Here is a 20411-nt window from a genome sequence, read left to right as displayed (position 1 = left end):
CCTGATATTGGTTCTCTATGAGAACACTTTGACCTTTGTTGGGTTCTCTATGAAAACACTTTGACCTTTGTTGGGTTCTCTATATGAGAACACTTTGACCTTTGTTGGGTTCTCTATGAAAACACTTTGACCTTTGTTGGGTTCTCTATGAGAACACTTTGACCGTTGTTGGGTTCTCCATGAGAACACTTTGACCTGATATTGGTTCTCTATGAGAACACTTTGACCTTTGTTGGGTTCTCTATGAGAACACTTTGACCTTTGTTGGGTTCTCTATGAGAACACTTTGACCGTTGTTGGGTTCTCCATGAGAACACTTTGACCTGATATTGGTTCTCTATGAGAACACTTTGACCTTTGTTGGGTTCTCTATGAGAACACTTTGACCTTTGTTGGGTTCTCTATGAGAACACTTTGACCTTTGTTGGGTTCTCTATATGAGAACTCTTTGACCTTTGTTGGGTTCTCCATGAGAACACTTTGACCTGATATTGGATCTCTATGAAAACACTTTGACCTTTGTTGGGTTCTCTATGAGAACACTTTGACCTTTGTTGGGTTCTCTATGAGAACACTTTGACCGTTGTTGGGTTCTCCATGAGAACACTTTGACCTGATATTGGTTCTCTATGAGAACACTTTGACCTTTGTTGGGTTCTCTATGAAAACACTTTGACCTTTGTTGGGTTCTCTATATGAGAACACTTTGACCTTTGTTGGGTTCTCTATGAAAACACTTTGACCTTTGTTGGGTTCTCTATATGAGAACACTTTGACCTTTGTTGGGTTCTCTATGAAAACACTTTGACCTTTGTTGGGTTCTCTATGAGAACACTTTGACCGTTGTTGGGTTCTCCATGAGAACACTTTGACCTGATATTGGTTCTCTATGAGAACACTTTGACCTTTGTTGGGTTCTCTATGAGAACACTTTGACCTTTGTTGGGTTCTCTATATGAGAACACTTTGACCTTTGTTGGGTTCTCTATATGAGAACACTTTGACCTGTGTAAGATTCTCTGTGAGAACACTTTGACCTGTGTTCGGTTCTATGAAAACACTTTGACCTTTGTTGGATTCTATGAAAACACTTTGACCTGTGTAAGATTCTCTATGAAAACACTTTGACCTGTGTTGGGTTCTATGAAAACACTTTGACCTTTGTTGGATTCTCCATGAGAACACTTTGACCTGATATTGGTTCTCTGTGAGAACACTTTGACCTTTGTTGGGTTCTCTATGAGAACACGTTGACCTGATAATGGTTCTCTATAGAACTCTTTGCCCTATGATGGGTTGACCTGTGCTTGGTTTGCTATGTGAACACTTGGGTTCTCTATGTGAACACTTTGACCTGCGCTTCATTCTGGTCACTCTTGACAGCGACAACTTTGCATGGTACATCATTAGTAACAGCAACTCCACAGTTTGCATCACCCACATGACAAATGAACATTCCTTTACTGTCGTATTTCAACAATCCCTGATTTCCAGAGTCAAAGCTGACATAGATGTTGTCATTGGTATCAACTGCAAGACCTGCTGGTTTGTCTGACTGGCCCCTCTGACTGTCTCTACTGCAAAATGTAAATAGGAACTGTCCGTCGGCATTGAACACTTGAATACGGTAGTTACCCCAGTCTGATACCATAACATGACCCTGGCTGTTGATAGCAATGTATGTTGGATAATTCATCTGGCCCGGCCCACTACCTTTGCTGCCGAATGACTTGACGTATTCCCCATCATGTGCTGTAAACATGGCAATAGAGTGTTGTCCACTGTTGACAACATACACAATGCTGTTTGCTGAGTTGATTGCTATCCCCCATGGGTACTTCAAGTAATCTTGTCCAAAACACTGGATGACTTTGTTGTCGTCATCACAGACAATAACGCGATTGTTTTTAATGTCAGCTACATAGTACATATCATTTGATATGGCAATGTCAAATGGCTTGAACGGTTTACTAAGTCCTGAACATTGGATAATCTTGACACAATGTCCAGTGTCCATTTTCAGGAGTTGTAAGCGATTATTTTCGCGGTCAGCTACAACAATGTTGTCATCTTTGTTGACTGTTACCCCACAAGGTGTGCTGAATTGACCAGGCTTGTCTCCTTGTTTGCCGAATACCATTTCTTGTTTCCATGGTGGACGTACATCGATGCAGGTTGGTGAACCTTTAATGTGATGGTCACCAATCTTTACAGATAATAATTGTCTACCTGCGATACATCCTTTGATAGTAACTTTGTATGTCTCCTTACTGCTAGTATTGTCTACCTGAATGACTGGCTGTGTCCGTGTATGACCATTCGGTTCCAAGAGTTCAGCTTGGAGATCTTTACAGCTGATGACCTTTGCCTTTGTGGCCTCAATAATAACATCTAGCTGATCTCTTAATCTCACCACATAAGGTGACTTTGTCGCTTTAATACAAATGGTTGACAAAGCGTCAAGTCTAGTCGTCCAATCGCGACCCTTTCTCGTCTTACTGTTTTTCCTTTTGTTGGTTTCAGTTTTATGCTTTAGTTCAGGTGTTGCGATTTCACCAATACTTCCTTCAAGAGTCTTTGTATGTGGTGTAAACTTTGGGAAGCCATCTCTTTTCCTTTTTGGCACAACATCCATAGCTACAAGTTGTCGTATACATTTTGAAGTCTCAGTGTAGGTGGTTAAAATTTGGGGACTGTTTTCTTGCCTCAATAAATTCTCCACTGTCAGTAAAGTATTGTTGACAAGTTCCCCCTTTGACTGCAGTTTGTCATTCTCCCTTTGGTGGTTCTCCTTAGCATGGTCGTACTTGATTTTCAAGGTATTTATTAGTTTGGATTCTTCTGATTTGAGGTTAATAGTCAATGTAGCAATCATAGCCCTTACATGTTTCTTAATACTTTCTTCTTGTTCATTGTATAGATCACTGCACAACTGTATATTTTCTTTCATTTTCCGTTTGCAGTCGTCAATCTCTTTAGATTTTTTTCTCAGCACACTAACCTGCATTTGTAGTTTGTGTGCACATTCTTTGGCTGCAGCATTCATGTCTTTGTGTTTATGATCAGGAGCTTTGTGTCCATCCTCTGTACATACGAAACAACAAGGTACCTGACATGTTTCACAATAGAATTTTAATTCATTTCCCCCATGTGTTGTACAATAAAGTGACGGGTCTGCACACTTTGCAGTCTCATACTCTTTCAAGGTCAGTATACAATGGTCTTTAGTTGTCGGGATATTTCTATGTGCAACTGTACAAATGTCACAGATACTAAGTCCACAGTCTACACACCTGTGTGTCTGAGCTCCCTGTTTGCAGCTGTTACAATCAGCACTGGTTTCTCCCAACTTCTGTTTCTCCACGGATTCTAAAATACTGTTTATGTAAAAACTGGCTGTCAACATCGATACCCCTCCACCTGGCAGTGTGCTAACTTCTCGACAAATAGGGCACTCGATTCTCTTCTTTCTGTCTACTAAGTTGAGTAGACATTCCTTGCAAAATGAATGGTGGCATGGTAGAATTTTAGGTTTTTTAAATTGTTCAAAACATACCGTACAGATGAGAAAATCGTGGTGGATTTCAACTCGGGATGGGTGTTTGGCAGCCATTACCGGTGTCTGTGTCACAAATGGTGTTATCCAGCCAACAGCCTTTTGTTAAATTGACAGGTTGCTCTGTTAATGTATAATTTATGTGCTGACTACACTGGACTGTTGAAACTTGAAGCTCTGCCATTACATGCCATGAGGGGAGGCATTGATAAGGTCACAGAAGTAGGTGTTCCCCCATGACAACCAAACTATTTACAAGGGTCAACTATTTACATTTGAAGATTGACATGTGGTTTCAAAATAGTCTTGCACTTATGCTATGAATGAATGAAAATATACAAAATTTAAGCAGTATAGTAGATAGCCTCTGATATTATCAATAAATTTACCACCCAAATTTACATAAGGCTGTAATCACAATTCATATTTACTGTAATCAATACAGCTTGTGTAATAAGATAAATAAAATAGTGTAACAGTAGTGTTTGACTATTACAATCTGGACTTAGGATTTTGTTGTGTCTGTCTGTCTGTAACTATAAACATTTGTAGAAACTAATGTGTATTCAGCATAATATAGCCTGGAGACTTAGCTATTAGACTGGACAGTGTCAATTGTATGGTGTGTCAGATAGCCAAGTCTCTGGGCTAATGATATATAAATAGTGAACAGTGTAGTATTAGTACTGGAATATTGATATCTAAATGTATTTGGGGACAGCTTAGGTTCCAACATGACAATTTTTGTTGTTGTTTAGATTTGTTCTTTGAGGAAAGGGATGGCATGCATCTGAAATCACTAGTTGTCAGCTGTCAGTCCATATGATGATTACATTACAAGGGAATATTTCCAGATAAGCAAGGGGACAAATGGGGTTAGGGGTTGGTGGAGGTGGGGGGGGGGGGATGGGGTGAAGGACTAATGACAACTCTATATTCTCATGAGATAGTAACAAGGGTTGGAAAATATTGTAAATGGTTTTCAGTAAATATTGAATTTTGTGCAAATATAGGAAAGAGTTGACAGATATATTACAATATTGATTGTACTATGTAAGGTGTGGGTGAAGCTGAATATTTGTGGCTTTTTAGCTCACAAACCTTCCTAACATGCTTGACTGATCTGCCTGGGTGTTGTCTCTCAATACCATAGGTGATAAGTCATACCCATCGTACCATGAACAGAGTTCTCCATTAGTTTGGATCCATACCAAATGAAAAGTGGCTTATAGCCAAAATGATATATTCAGTCACTGATAGTTTACATTTTCTGAAACTGTTTTCTTCCTGTATTTGTTCATATCATGTAATTTGTAAAGAATGAGATTCCTTTCTTCTTCCTCCTCCACAAAAAATTCAAACTTTTCAGTACATCATTAAAAGTCATTAAAAAGATAACAAATGCATCTGATTTGTTTATCTTCAATGTATAATATTGTAAATGGCAGTGTCTTATCACTGAGATTTGCTGTGATTACATTTGTAAACTTTGCCTTTGAGTAAACAGAACTAAAGACTCACTCCCCACACACACACACACACACACACACACACACACACATACACGCACGCACGCACACACACACACACACACACACACACACACACACACGCACACACACACACACATCAAAAATAGTTCATAAACAACAAGTGAAAAATCCTCCTCCAAGTACCAATTATCTAAAACAAGAGTTGAATTGATTTTAGTGAAAATTGTAATCTCTAGTCCTAAAAATATATTTTTTTAAAAATTAATCAGAGGTTTAATACTAGGATGGAATAGAGTAGGAGCATTTTTAAATACTATAGAGTGTACACTAATATTTGCTGACAGTGATAACTTTTATGAAGTAGAAGTAGTCTAAAAGTCACACCTTCTCTACTGTACTGTACTGTAAAAGGAATTCCCATTGTCCCAAAGGCAGTGCCTACTTGATGAATTGTACAGACACCAGAGGCACCTACAAAAAATGTGACTTGGTACATACATTTTAGTGTACATACACTCTTGACCTTGACCTTAGAATCAACTTTGCTTCTTTACTTTGTGATATTTCAGTGGCTGCAACAATCAAAGATCTTCGAACCAATTCATTGCCGTTTATGGTGAGTGTTGTTCGGCATTATACTCTGGTAGCAGTGGTACAGCAAGCTGGTAAGTATGAACATTAGTAATAGCACTATAACACTAGTGTTTGATTTATCATTCTATACTGTGAACTGGTGGCATGCATGACTGCACAGAGAATGCAGTAGTTCCACTCTCCCATTGTGACTTGTTTGTATAAAGTATTCTGATATACATGATATTGTATAGTGCCTCTGTGTGTATGTATGTATGTATGTATGTATGTATGTATGTATGTATGTATGTATGTATGTATGTATGTATGTATGTATGTATGTATGTATGTATGTATGTATGTATGTATGTGTGTGTGTGTGTATGTGTATGTGTGTATGTGTGTGTGTATGTATGTATGTATGTATGTATGTATGTATGTATGTATGTATGTATGTATGTGTGTGTGTGTGTATGTGTATGTGTGTGTATGTGTGTGTATGTATGTGTGTATGTGTGTGTGTATGTGTGTGTGTGTGTGTGTGTGTGTGTGTGTGTGTGTGTGTGTGTGTGTGTGTGTGTGTGTGTGTGTGTGTGTGTGTGTGTGTGTAGTCTTCCGTGCTCTGATTATTTGTTAATATTCCTTATTTGTGGTGTTTAAAGTGCAAATAATATAGTAATTTATTGAGACCGTTTTGTTGTTGTTAATCTTTCACAATATGGTATTGGTAACTGAGAAGCTTATTGATTATTTGTACCAAACTTATTTAGCCAGAATAGTAATGATAATGATTTACAAAATGAAAATGATAATAATATAAAAAGTCTGGTAAGGACCATGAAATTGAATAACTGGGGACTAAAACAGGTTTAGTATCCACTGCTGCTATTCCTCTCATAGTATATAATATTGAATAGAGAAGAAATGTCATCTGTCATTCTGTGTGAATACTTTAGTCACACAACTCACTAACCCAGATTTTGGGGGCTGTCTGGCTTGACAGTGTCATTTCTCAAAATAACCAGGCTTCATACATAAATAATTATGTGTACAAATGAACTCCACCATCACTTCTTATTGTAATGCAAGACATGTTGGGTTTTGATGACATTATTATTTCACATCTAAGCTTCTATTCGATTTAGCACAGCTTTTGGTCATAATTTCAAATTCAGAACTTATTTCTCAATTAACAATTAGGTCTCAAGCCTTGGCTATTCAGGGAAAACAACATTGTGAAGCCAGATAGCCAAGTCACTGTGTTTACATGTGATAACCTATGTAAAGGTCCATTGATAGCTGCTGGTAAAATAATAGTGGAACAGAGATAAATAAGGGTTGTGCATCTTTCTTTTTCTAATACACTCAAATGATAACCTCTGTTTAGGTCCTCTGCCAGTAACAAGTCGTCAGGATGTACAACAAGGTATGGACCCACATGTCATGGTGGATGCTATTGCTGCTTGCATGGCTCACGAAGAAAAAGAACTGTGTAAGACTGGACAGCTAGCCTTAACCTTGATGGTGGAGACAGCCACCACTATCATGGGAACGAAAGAAAGGGTTAGTATTCATGCTCAATAGAGGGCGCTGTGTCAACCTTCCACTTTCATTCCTTTGCATTCTCATTCCATTGTGGATGTCGTCTACAATGTGTATGGAGATTTGTTAATTCTTTACCAAATGTTTTTAGTTTGGATATGAATAGAAAAATAGACATGCATGTACATATATCCACAGGTGCATGTTTGTACACGTTGATTCAATGGGAATATCTTGGACCACAGTATCACTGTTACAGTAACTCTGCAAGTTTTTGCATGCAGGAGGTCAAAGGTCAATTTATACTATCTGTATGTATTGATTTGTATATCGTTGTATATGGAAGGTGGATGTATTACAAAATATGATAAAACTTCATACTTCAGTTTGACAGAAATATTTATTATTTTTCTCTTTTGACATTAATCTATACCCAATTGCAATGCATTTGATCTTCTATATAAATCAGTCTGAAGGGTGAAAATGAGCAGGTATCGTTGGAGGAAATAAATATTTTGTAACCATAATTATCATTGTTTTTGTAGGCATGTCAGCTGCCATTGTTTGAATACGTAGTTGAGAAGATGTGTGAGTGTTGTTACCATAGAGCATGGTATGCTAAACTTGGTGGTTGTATAGCCATCAAATTCTTGATGGAAAAGATGGCAATTAAATGGGTTTTACAACATCAATTTATGTGTCTGAAAGCTTTGCTATTTGTCATGATGGACTTACAGGGAGAGGTAAGCTCTACTTCAATGTGTTTTACGTGATATCAAAGTATTTGAACTGTGTTTTATTGAGAATTTCATTTCTCCAATCTGTGTGTCTGTGTTTGTTTCATTCGAAGTATTTATTTCAGAAATCAAAAGCTGTTTATGTCTTAATGTTTGTTTCTGAGTATTTCACTTCTGAAATCCAAGTCTATCTGTATTTCAGTGCTTATTTCTGAGTATTTCATTTCAAAAGTTGTTGGTATTCATGTGTTTACTTGTTTCTTTCTCAATGTGTTTGTCAGCAGACATTGATATAGACTGTACAATTTTGTAACTCTCAGCCATACATCTAAAGTCTATATTGTCATATTGAGATGAAGAACATCAAATTATTTTGATAGATAAAAGAAAATGTTTGCAAGCTTTGATTGTTTTCACCTCCAGGTGTCAAGTGGAGCCTTGGATATGGCTAAGTCTAACCTGGAGAGTTTGTTAACCAAGTGTGCAACACTACTGACTGATCACAGTCCTATTGATCACAATCTTACTGCTGTCTTGAAGAAATCATTCCATGAAGTGACGCATGAACTGGTCAGAGAAGTCACCTCACCTAATCAAACTGTCAGAGAACAGGTATGGTGGTATAAACAAATAAATAAATAAATACTAGCATTCTAATGATCATACTTTTCACCTGCAGTAAACCAGTGAGGTGTTGTTTATCACCAAAACTACTTTTGCAAGTCTTTCAGTTGTGTCATAACCACTGACTACTAGAATCTGTCTTTGTGTAACTTTCAATACAAAGATAACTATATATGTAGTGTTACATGTTGCAATTTTTACTGAGACTTTGGTTGTTTGTGTGTATGTTCCATTACTAACTAGTAAGATTCCACCTTGTTTTGTTTCTAGGCAATGCATTCTCTAAGAGTGTTGGCCAAGGTGACCAAGAGAAGTGTAACTGAGATAATGGAACCTCACAAGGATGTGTTGGTAGACATGATTCCACCTAAGAAACATCTACTAAGACACCAGCCAGCTAATGCTCAGATAGGATTGATGGATGGCAATACATTCTGTACTACTCTACAACCCAGATTATTTACTATAGACTTAATCATAGTGGAACATAAAGTCTTCTTTACAGAGGTATGTTGTGTGTGTGTGTGTGTGTGTGTGTGTGTGTGTGTGTGTGTGTGTGTGTGTGTGTGTGTGTGTGTGTGTGTATGTGTGTGTGTCTGTGTGTGTCTGTGTGTGTCTGCATCTGTCTGTCTGTCTGTCTGTCTGTCTGTCTATGTATATGTGTGTGAGCACGTGTTTATGTTTTAATGTATGCTCATTGAATGCCTAAGTATGTGCATGAGTGTGTGTGTTTGTGTGTGCATGCATGCATGCACACATGTGTGTGACTGAGCTTACATGTGTATTCTATCTGTCTGCCTACCCATGTGCATTGTAGCAGCGTTTAGACCTCTGACCTTTTGACTTAATTCCTTTGGACAATTTGTATTGTTTGTACCACACTGTCTACACTGAAAAAAGACCAATAAAGTCTGTAATGTAGTGGATTTAACTTCTCTGTCTGTGTTTTACCTTGACAGTTGTTGAATCTCTGTGAAGCAGAAGATGCCCAGTTAGTCAAGCTACCTTGCTATAAGTCAGTGCCATCACTGGTACCACTCAGAGTCAGTGCACTCAGTAAGTATACACACACGCCTTCATTTATACCTGTGCTTTGGATGGGGTGGCATTGTAAAGATTTGAGAATTACAGTTGCAAATTCCCAGGAGTGGAGAAATCTGATTAAACTCTGTTTCATTTGATACATTCAGTGTGTTTGCTTCGTTGTAGAACTGTATAGTAAATAGAGAAATGTTATAGTTGTCCATATATTACACACTAATTTTTTCATGGGCCCTTGTAACTGATAAATTATTTGAGAACCCATGAAAAGTATGCCATCCCTTGAAAGTGCTCCTTACCACCTGTAATGTAAAGCATAGATTGTATAGAATGAATGTACTTCTATGATAGAAGTTTTATATGAGAAATCAACAAGAAGCACCATTCTTCTGACTAATGTTGTGTTGCTGTCACTTTCTTACAGGTGCATTGTCAGCATGTCATTACATTCCTCAAGTCCGTGATAAGATATTTAATGTTCTGTACAAGGCATTGAACTCCAGTACTTCGGAGTTACAAGAAGCTGGTACCAAGTGTATGAAAAAGGTAGAGTGTATATAAACTCTGTTTTCAACTGTGTTTACACCTGTCTCTCAATCAGACTTCAGATAGTGTCAACTTTGTTGTGCTAGGCTCTCTAATATTTAGGTTAATGATGTGTGGTTTTGTAATGAGAATTTTAGTGACAGATTGTTGTTGTAATTTTCACATGTTCGTTTGTTCAGAGGGAGGATGTGCAAATTTCCTTTCATCACAGTATTGGACTAGGTAGTCAGTGACATATTTTCACTTTCATAACATGACGTATATACTAAAAGTTAATTTATTATTGCCGAATTATAGGTCTGTGAAGTAAAGTTAAGTTTTGTGATTCATTACTTTAAGTTAACTTTTTTTCCAGAAATCAAAATAATCCTACAACATCCATGTGTTTTTATTCACAGTTCATAAGTGGTGCTCAGATAGACACTGATTTGGTGCATACCAGTATGCGGCCATTGTTGTTAACTCTGGGTGACTACAGGAGTCTGACTCTGAATGTGATTCAGAGATTGTACAGTTTGACCCAACTCTTCCCTAACACCTTCAATGAAAGACTGTGTGATCAGTTACTGGTAAGATTGTTATGAATCAAACTCTGAATTTTGACCAGGCTTTGGTCATCAAAATATTTACATATCACTGACATCTGGCAAATTAAATGTTGACAACAAGGAACACAATCTTCTGGAGAAATCAATGTGGATATTATGAACACCTTGACCTTTGACCCAAATCAAGTCTATTTGAATAATATTGGTATTCATACAAAGACAAGATCATGCTTGAAGGAAACATGTTTTAAAAATTCTATAAATACAACTTCAAGATGTTGAAAACTTCTATTTTTGTGATAGATGAGTCAGACTCAATGTTATTGTAAGCAAAGCAAAGCAATGCATTGTTGGCAAATCGTGTCATAAATCTGTATATGCCAACACCTATAATACAAGTAACCACTATAGATCACTCTTCCATTAGAGATCCTACACCTGAACTATAACCCTTGACCTGTCATGTGCTGACCTTTGACACAATAATAACAAATATACTAAAAAAATTGAGTTATGAATGAGAAATTACCTGTCTTGTATATAGCATTATTTCAGCACCCACATTGTTCAAAGCCCATATCATCATACTTCTCAAAACTAATATTATAATTGAATATTTTTTTATCTAAGATTCAAATCTCCTTGTGTGTCCTTTCTACGATTATCTTAATGTCCAACCTTCTGCCTACCCCTTGTTATTTTTATCAGTATAATTAGAACCTTTGATTTGACAAATATAATAAAATCTTTACTATTTAAATATTATGTTCCTTTCCCCTCATCCCATAGTACCCATAACTTTGTATTAATTTCATTGCATGTGTTACTAGTAGTAGAATTTTGTGTTTTCTTTTTTTATTTGGTTGTAAATTAGGCTCACTTGAAGAAATGGATGGATGTTTCTATCATATCACAGAAAGGGGGTACTAAAACAAACGGACAGGAACTCAAGATTTGTTCAGCCATCATCAATATTTTTCACGCGATCCCAGCAGCCTCACAAAAAATGATTGAGCCATTGGTACAACTGACGCTGAAAGCCGAGCGAGATTTATTCCTAGAGGTAAATAATAATTTGAAGTGATGCTAACGTAAACGTCGTGACTTCATAAGCTGGAAGAAGACTGCAGGACTCAGCTTGAAGGCTAGGATTTATCCAAAGTATTTTGATGCAGTTCAAAGTTTTGATTTTTTTTTGTAACTGCTCACCTGTACAAAACAAATGAGGCTTCTTTATATGTGTATGTTATAAACTGTTTTGAATATCTGTCATGAATAGTTTGCAACATGTGTACCTCTATCCGATAATTGCTTTTTGAACAACAACAACAACAACAACAACAACAACAACAACAAATGTAGCTCTTGATTTATGATTACCGTATCATTGATATTTGTATCATAACCCGTCGTTGGTATCACTATATTTTGATATATTTCTGTAATCTGACAGTCTCTTCTGTTACCCAATGAATATTTCAATGTTTTCATATTTTCATATTTCAGTCTGGTAGTCCATTTCGAGAGCCACTGTTGAAGTTTTTACTCCGATATCCTGATAAAAGTGTAGAACTGTTTACTTCAGAGAGTAAACTACAAGACCAGTCCTGGAATAGAATGTTTACTGTAAGTCTACCCTGCTATACTGTTTTCTTTAGTTTTGATAGGCACAGACCTAAATGTATAGATATCTCAATCCTTTGCTTGTACTAGTATTATATAATAATAATAATAATAATAATAATAATAATAATAATAATAATAATATAATAATGTTAGTTTTTATATAGCACTTTCCCACTCTGTGCTCAAAGTGCTTTACAATTATTACCCCTGACATGGATCTATAGCAACACAATGGCCCTTTATACTTCCTCAACTCCCTGGGGAGCATACGATCCATGGTAGCCTTTATAAGCACATAGGATTAAAGCATTCACATTGCAACTTCTTTCCTACCAGGTCCCCAATTATACATTATACAGCTGAGTTGACTGAGGCACAATCGTGGTTCAAATCTTACCCAAGGACTTTAACCATTCAGAAACAAATGGCAGCGATGGGCTTGAACCTGCAACCTGCAGATTCCAAGCCGGTAACTCTAACCATTCACCCATTATGACTCCATTATCCCCCCCCCCCCTCCCCCCAAAAAAAACACAAAACAAAACAAAAAACAAAAAAAAACAAACATAAAAAACAGAACAATTTTTTTAAAGGTCCAGTTTGAATTAGGATTAATATTTAGATACAAAAAAAAAAGTTATCTGGTATCTCTGTAGATAAAGTATAGTCCTAAATCCAATGTAATACTTACGACGCCAATGATAAGATAACGCTAATGTGAGAACATGGGATTGAATCATTGGCCTTTAATGTTTTACCTCAACACTGCTTTTATTTGTGAGCAAGGAATGTTGTGAGAACTGCTATCACATCATGGTTTCAGCATGACATGAGTTTTTATTGGGTCTCAATTTCATTATTTTTTTTTTACAGAGTTTCCTGAAGACTGAAAAAGCCAAGCCATTCCGTGATGTTCTACAAACTAATGCTTTGAGATTGGTGAACTTAGCCTTCACTAAACCACAGGTATAGTGTCTGTACTTGTATAACAGTTGTTTGAGTTAGTCTGTGAAGTATACAGACTTCACAGTGTTGTCAGAATATCCAATGGCAGGACAGGTGTCAGGTTCATGGACAGCCTTACTAATAATTATTTATAGTATTTTACTTGACCTTTCAGTAGTTGCACATGTACTTCATTTGACCTCTGTGAACTTTATCAAATTCTCAAATCTGGCTCATAGAGAGGATGACATCATTCTGTATTATTAAACTGCACTGATGAAGAATGTTGTAATGGTAATTTTAACAAACCTATGGTTTGTTTTCTGTATATGAAATGATAAAGATGTACCCAACCAACTATCTGCAGCACTTTGCCTGTGGTGACACTACTGCTTAGATCATAGGTGTAGCAGCACTGAATGTCAACAGTGCTGCCCTAACTATGGTGACAAAGGTGTAGCAGCACTGAATGTCAACAGTGCTGCCCTAACTATGGTGACAAAGGTGTAGCAGCACTTAATATCAACAGTGCTGCCCTAACTATGGTGATAAAATCATACAGCAGCTTCCACGCTCACGTCACAGGATCTGGAAATTTACTAAGTGGATCGAATGCTTTTCTAAGAACAGTGACATACCTACAGACTAACTGTGATGTGTTGCTTTCCTTTACAGCCTACTGGAAGACCTGCCAGTCCTAGTGATAACATTAAATTAGAACTACAGTACCAAGCTATTCTGATTATTAGTATACTGGTCAAGTTTGATAACAATTGGTTGTCAGTCAATCCTGTAGTGGTAAGTTTATTTTTTACACTGTCTGTCTGTCTGTCTGTCTGTCTGTCTGTCTGTCTGTCTGTCTGTCTGTCTGTCTGTCTGTCTGTCTGTCCGTCCGTCCGTCCGTCCGTCCGTCCGTCCGTCCGTCCGTCCGTCCGTCCGTCCGTCCGTCCGCCCGTCCGTCCATCCATCCATCTGTCTTTGTCTGCCTCTCTGCTTGTCTATCTCTGTGTGTGCATAAATGTGTGTGCATGCGCACGTGTATGTGTGTGTGTGTGTGTGTGTGTGTGTGTGTGTGTGTGTGTGTGTGTGTGTGTGTACATGTGTGCATGTGTGCATGTGTGTGTGTACAAGTCAGTATGCAACAGTGTATTTTCTATGTCAATGAAGTTTGATAGCAAATACTGCACATCTTGTACAATATGTTGTTTGATTATCTCTAAAAGAAATTGGTATTAATTTCTACTTCCTTTAACTTCACCCATCAGGAGAGTCATCTGAGGAGAATATGGATATCAGACGCCTTCCAGGAAAGACATAGAAATGATAACGTTGGTATTGTACACTGGGATGAACCTAAATTATTGGTCAAATGTCTACTTAACTATGTCAGGTAAGTTTATCTCAACATGGAGATTTGGATGTTAGTACTTTTGATGGTATGTCTCAATATGTGTATGGAATAAATTAGAATATGTCACTAAAGTCAAACGTTACACCTTCAGTTGTAGACAATGTTTGACAATATGCTGTATCCAGTTATCAGAAAGACAAAAGATCACATAGTATGACCACTAGGAGTGCTGTTCAGTAGTGGAGTGCAGACCAGACGAAAGGGCTAGCTATCATTGTTGAGTACAATTGTCTCCTTTGCAACAAATCTTTATTTTCCATAGTTTCACTGCAAAAGTTGGTGGTATTCTCAACCAGCCAAACAAATTATACTAATTTAATTGTTTCAGATCAAGGTGATAGTAATTTGTATCACCTCAAGGTATTTTTTGTCTCAATGGGATATTTCAGATTTCTGTGTTCCCATACTACAAGAACTATTACAAAATCTGTGATAAACTCTTTTCTTGCAGACATCATCCTAATGAAGTAGAGCTGCTGTTTCAACTTTTAAGAGTCTTTGTTAATCGTTTCCTACCAAACTTCCATTTCTTCAAAGAGTTCCTTGAGAAGGAGGTGGCGCAGGTTGGCAATGTACGTTTACCTTTATGTATTCTTGCATGTTATAAATAGTGTAGTCTACTTTTGGGTCCTACAACCACTATTTAGTTGTGAGTGGATATTATCTCCCACAGGGTCAATGATGCAAAAGTAGTGAAAAGAAAACTACCCCCAAAATGACCCAGATTTGAATTCCGTTTTAATCACAAAATGAACTACAACCCATAACACCAAAGTAAAGCGTTTTTTGTATGTACCATAATCGTTTATAGCATCCATATCAAGTGTAAAATTATACTGTTTCATTTGCTAATTGACCACATTACAAAGGACACATGCTAGGCTTGTAAGCAAACCAATTGAAACAGTATACATTTACACTTGATGTGAATGCTATAAACGAGTGTAGTACATCGGAGAAAGTGCTTTACTTCAGTGTTACCCATTATATCAACCATTTACACTTCCAGATTATTTAGAAAATCTTCATCGTTCATTAAACATGTTCACTCTTTGTAAGATTTACATTAATCAACTACTCAGCTGTAAAGCTTTCACTTACTGTGGTGGTTATATAGTGATCTGATGGTGTATGTAGTCTATAGAGAAAATTTAATAAGATATCAATCCTCCATAATTTTCATTGTTCAGTCAAGTAATATATGAGTGGCTTAAGGGGCCTCGTAATTTGTAGTGACAAACCCTTATGTTGTGCGTATTTTCCAGCTGAATGAAGAAAAATACTGGGTAATAATATGATTATATCTCCTCGAGCATAATTTATGGAAAATCAAGAAAAAAATAACGGTGATTTTGAACATTTTGAGTCATATTTGGAGCAACATAGAACCAGTGCCATAGAAATGAGTTGTCGTGATGGAGAATGACCAGAGTATCCATATTTACTGTTCAAAGACAACATTTTGGCTTGTGCATTGTATAATACCAGATGTCTTGTGACTATATTCAGATTTTAGTGATAAACACTTGTTTTCAACACAGATTATGCATACATTATTTACCAATACTGAGGTCTAGAAGTCTTGTGACAGTGGTTGTCATGGTAAATCTTACTGCCAATATCAAACTACTTGTGACAAGGTGTGATTGATTTCCAGTAGGTATGACATGTACATCTGTTATGTCTTTGTATGTAGGGATACTCTGTAGAACAGAAGAGAGTGGTCTTCTTCAAGTTTGTGGACTTGTTCCGTGATCAGAATTTCCCCCAAGTGTTGAAAGCCAAGGCCCTACAGTATGTCATCATACCAATGTTTTCAGCTTCCTTTGACAAAGGAGAAGGGGAACAGGTAAGGATGCATATCATGTTTCTGATTTTGGTTATCAGAAAATGAACATTCAGCAATTTTAACATTTTTAAAAGACAAAAAATCATGTCACTTGGTCCATGAAGGAATTTCTAGAGATTTTACTCCAAAAGTGAGAAAATTCCAGTCCTTTACAACTTTTTCCCAATCAGCACTTTCTAAGATTCCAAGACTTAGAATTTATATTGTTTTGCTCTATGAGGGCAATTTCTGGAAGTTGCACTAAGAATATTAAAGCGCCTCAACTCTTGCAACACTACCATAGACATTTACTACCAACATATTAAAGTCATGAAAACTTCAAATGTAATTAATCTCATATCCCTTTTTGAAAACATAAAATATAGTACCTACCAGTAATTTTGTTTTTTTGATCAGATTAGAACACACTATGATATGAACATAGATTGTGTGAGTAACTGAATTGTTGATGGTTGAGACGTTGTTGTTTTGTCTGACAGCTGATTGGTGGTCCACCTACCCCAGGTCAAGATAGTACAGATAATATTATCAGTGTGTTTATAAGTCGTCTAATAGACCCAGATAATCCGTATGGTATAGGTGATGCTGTCAGGATATTACTACTCCAATTCTCTGCATTACTAGTAGAACATGCTGCACCTCATATACATGATGCTGCTGACAAGTAAGAACTTTATTTTTTTCCTTCCCTGTGGTTTAAATAAATAGATGATGTGTATTTGTGGTATTGAATATGGAGTGTTGCCTCGATTTTGTTTTAATAACTGAAGTTTTTATGTAACTATTTTGATACTTCCAAGCCCAGTATTTCATTATCTCTCAAAGTACAACTACATAAAATGTCTGGTTAACTTGCATGTAAGTCAAACCACAGTTATGACAAAAAAGTGGTAAGGCATACATGTGTGTGGTCCAAATAAGGTAATGAAAAGCAGACATTTCAAGAATAAACTGTCCTCTCTTTCAGAACTAATATTCGCACTCGTAATTACAACAGGTAGCTTCGGAATGACTATAGTTGTAAAAAAATTAGTGAATTTCAATATGTTAAATTCACTGGTGTGTCAAATCAGCTCAGAGGATACACTGGTTAATATATATTGCTACTTATTCTCCAGGATTTTACATCTTTCTAGGGTCCTTGAAGTAAATCACCCAAGTAAATGAAACCAAAAAACTTTGTATATTTACAGGAAACAGGGTAATAAGTTACGTCGGTTAATGACATTTGCCTGGCCATGTTTGATACCTAAGAATTGTGTAGATCCAGCTACCAAGTACCATGGACATCTCTTACTCTCTCACATCATTGCAAAGTTTGCTATCCATAAGAGGATTGTACTGCAGGTAAGTCTTACTTTGAAGTTGTACTCAGAATCAGATGATTCAGCCATGATGTATAACTTTGGAGATAGACATATGACAAAGTCCCTCAGGAGAACTCAAGTTTATACACTGTGATGAGGTACATGTAGATGTTACTATGTCCTTTGTTATGAACTGTCTTGTATTCAGCATTGAGAAGACCGTATTAGAAAGTCACTCTGGCACATTGTTATCCCTAGGGGGAACTTCATTGTGTGTAACTTTGAGGTTGGTCAGTGAGTCCTGTATCAGGAACTGTCTTACATATGGCATTGCGTGATTGTCAGTGCTATACAGATCTGTCGTGATAAACTAATAACTGCACTTGGGGAAGTGAACAGTCACTAGTTTCTATTAGTATTGTAGCATGAGACATTAATCAGTACAGCCGTTATTATTATTTCTGTAGATATACAAAGATGATATCGTGTTTTTATCTGGTACATTTTTCTCCCTGTAGGTTTTCCATAGTTTGTTGAAAGCCCATGCTGTGGAAGCTAGAGCCGTGGTTAGACAGGCACTTGAAATATTAACACCAGCATTGCCTACCAGGATGGAAGAAGGAAATGTAAGAATTCAGTTTTTATTTTGTCTCTGAATAGCTCTCATATTTTCTTATTTAGATTAAGTTGAATTATCAGTTTTAAATCCATCAAATTCATTTGATTTCAGTGTTTGTTCATATATCTTTCCTGTACACTGATTTGTGTTCACAAATGTTGAAAGAAAACCCTGAAAACTGAGAGAAATCAACTTTTTTATTGAGATGTTTTAAGTCACACAGGTGATTCAAGTGAATAGAAATATAATTATATAGTAAAACTTATTCAGAATCTTATATTTAATTTAATACTTCAAGTTTACCTTGACAAAATCTTCATGTCATACATATTTCTACACAACGATACTGAGATGATATTGATGGAGACGTTTTATAGTGCTATTTTGAAGTGTTTGTTTTCATGATTACTTTCTGTATAGACTATGCTGACTCACTGGACCAAGAAGATCATAGTTGAAGAAGGACATACTGTAGCACAACTAGTCCATATGCTGTAAGACTTCACTTTATCTATCATAGTTGACACGCAATTTATTTTATATTTGAACGTTGTTTCATTTTTGTGCTGAAATGAAGAAGAAATTATAAGTGATAGGATTTATATAGCTTTGGTTGATTTTATCCAGATCAGAGAAGTTCTTGTCTTAGAGTTCACCAAAAAAAAAAGAAGAAAAGTTAAAAAAAAGAATGCTATATAAAAATAGCCATATTCCTGTTCAAGATGATGCTGTGTACGTTAAGTACCAAACAAGAAAGTGACGTTTGATGTGTAAGAGTTTTATACTACATACATTGAGGAGTGTTGTATTCAATAATTCACAATATTTAGAAAATAATATATAGCACCTCAATTTACCAAATTAGTCATTTCACTTTTTGTCACATACACAGATTAAAGTAAGTGAAAGTCATGACGTATACACAAGGATTAGTTACTGTACAGTGAATAATCTCATTGTGATGGGGTTAGGTAAAGTTTTATGAGATATGTAATTTGTCATCTTTCTGCAGACAACTATTGGTTCGCCATTACAAAGTGTATTACCCAGTACGTCAACATCTGATACAGAATATGGTGAATTCAGTACAAAGACTTGGATTTACACCGAATGTAAGTTATACTCAACAGTTTTGTGTAACTTTTAAGTTTCTTTTAGTAGAAAGTGGTTTCTTCTGGTAACTGTAAATGAGACTTGTTTCTGTTGGTCATCCTGGAAATCAAATGAAACAAAATAAAAAGAAACGAAATGACACGACACGACAATAAGTGTTCGAAATGTGGAAAATAAGGGGAATCTATTCCTTCTTTTGTTTCTAACCAAGTTCCTCTCCAAAGTGGTAATGTACATCAGATCAAATAAGCATATCTTAATGAAAGTATTCATCAAGAAAATAAGTAATACTGCTTGTAACTTTGTATAGTTTTAATAAAACATACGTTTGTTATCAGTTTTCTCATTAAATTTGGATTAAAATAGTCTGAAGTTGTTTAATTTATTTGAATCAAATCTAAGTAAAACGTTACCAAAATTGTGTGTATGGCTACAATGACTAGTCAGATATGATCAATAACATAGAAAATATTTGCCTGAAATATGTTTGAGATATTCTGCATTGAAATTGATACTTTTTGTCAGATAACTGTTAATAATTATAGTGTTAATCTCAATTTGTAGAACGCAACAGAAAGTATTACAGTTTGAATATATTTAATGTATGGATTCTTTGTATCCTAGGCAACCATTGAACATCGTAAGTTAGCAGTTGATCTTGCTGAGGTCATTATCAAGTGGGAAGTTCAGAGAATCAAGGAAGAACAGGAACCCAGTGAACCTGTAATGGAACCCAACCCTGCATTGACTTCAGGTCTAGCAATGAAAAGAGCTGCATCAGCCCCAGCTGAAGGTCAACCTGACCCTAAGAGAGTCAGACATGCATCATCTGGTGTAAGTACACAGCTGTTTTGGTTGGTTTGTTTGTTTGTTGTTACTTT

General features: G+C 36.4%; 1 protein-coding gene across 1 annotated transcript in view; it reads left to right on the top strand.

The window, feature by feature from the left end:
* LOC144434536 (transformation/transcription domain-associated protein-like) overlaps positions 1–20411 on the top strand; it is a 71011-nt gene that overhangs the window by 20046 nt on the left and 30554 nt on the right. The window contains exons 25-45 of the mRNA XM_078123000.1: positions 5619–5714; positions 7010–7185; positions 7710–7907; positions 8325–8513; positions 8796–9032; positions 9485–9581; positions 9991–10112; positions 10511–10681; positions 11535–11723; positions 12167–12286; positions 13160–13252; positions 13907–14029; positions 14497–14621; positions 15094–15205; positions 16339–16491; positions 16971–17155; positions 17685–17838; positions 18317–18424; positions 18838–18911; positions 19430–19529; positions 20155–20364. Of these exons, the coding sequence (XP_077979126.1) occupies positions 5619–5714; positions 7010–7185; positions 7710–7907; positions 8325–8513; positions 8796–9032; positions 9485–9581; positions 9991–10112; positions 10511–10681; positions 11535–11723; positions 12167–12286; positions 13160–13252; positions 13907–14029; positions 14497–14621; positions 15094–15205; positions 16339–16491; positions 16971–17155; positions 17685–17838; positions 18317–18424; positions 18838–18911; positions 19430–19529; positions 20155–20364 (3032 nt within the window). The remainder of the gene's footprint in view (positions 1–5618; positions 5715–7009; positions 7186–7709; positions 7908–8324; positions 8514–8795; positions 9033–9484; positions 9582–9990; positions 10113–10510; positions 10682–11534; positions 11724–12166; positions 12287–13159; positions 13253–13906; positions 14030–14496; positions 14622–15093; positions 15206–16338; positions 16492–16970; positions 17156–17684; positions 17839–18316; positions 18425–18837; positions 18912–19429; positions 19530–20154; positions 20365–20411) is intronic.

The sequence above is a fragment of the Glandiceps talaboti genome, chromosome 4, assembly GCF_964340395.1.
Source record: "Glandiceps talaboti chromosome 4, keGlaTala1.1, whole genome shotgun sequence".
In the NCBI taxonomy this organism is placed as follows: Eukaryota; Metazoa; Hemichordata; class Enteropneusta; family Spengelidae; genus Glandiceps; species Glandiceps talaboti.
The sequence above is the reverse complement of the archived record's forward strand: the minus strand, read 5'-3'. Positions and strand labels throughout refer to the sequence as shown.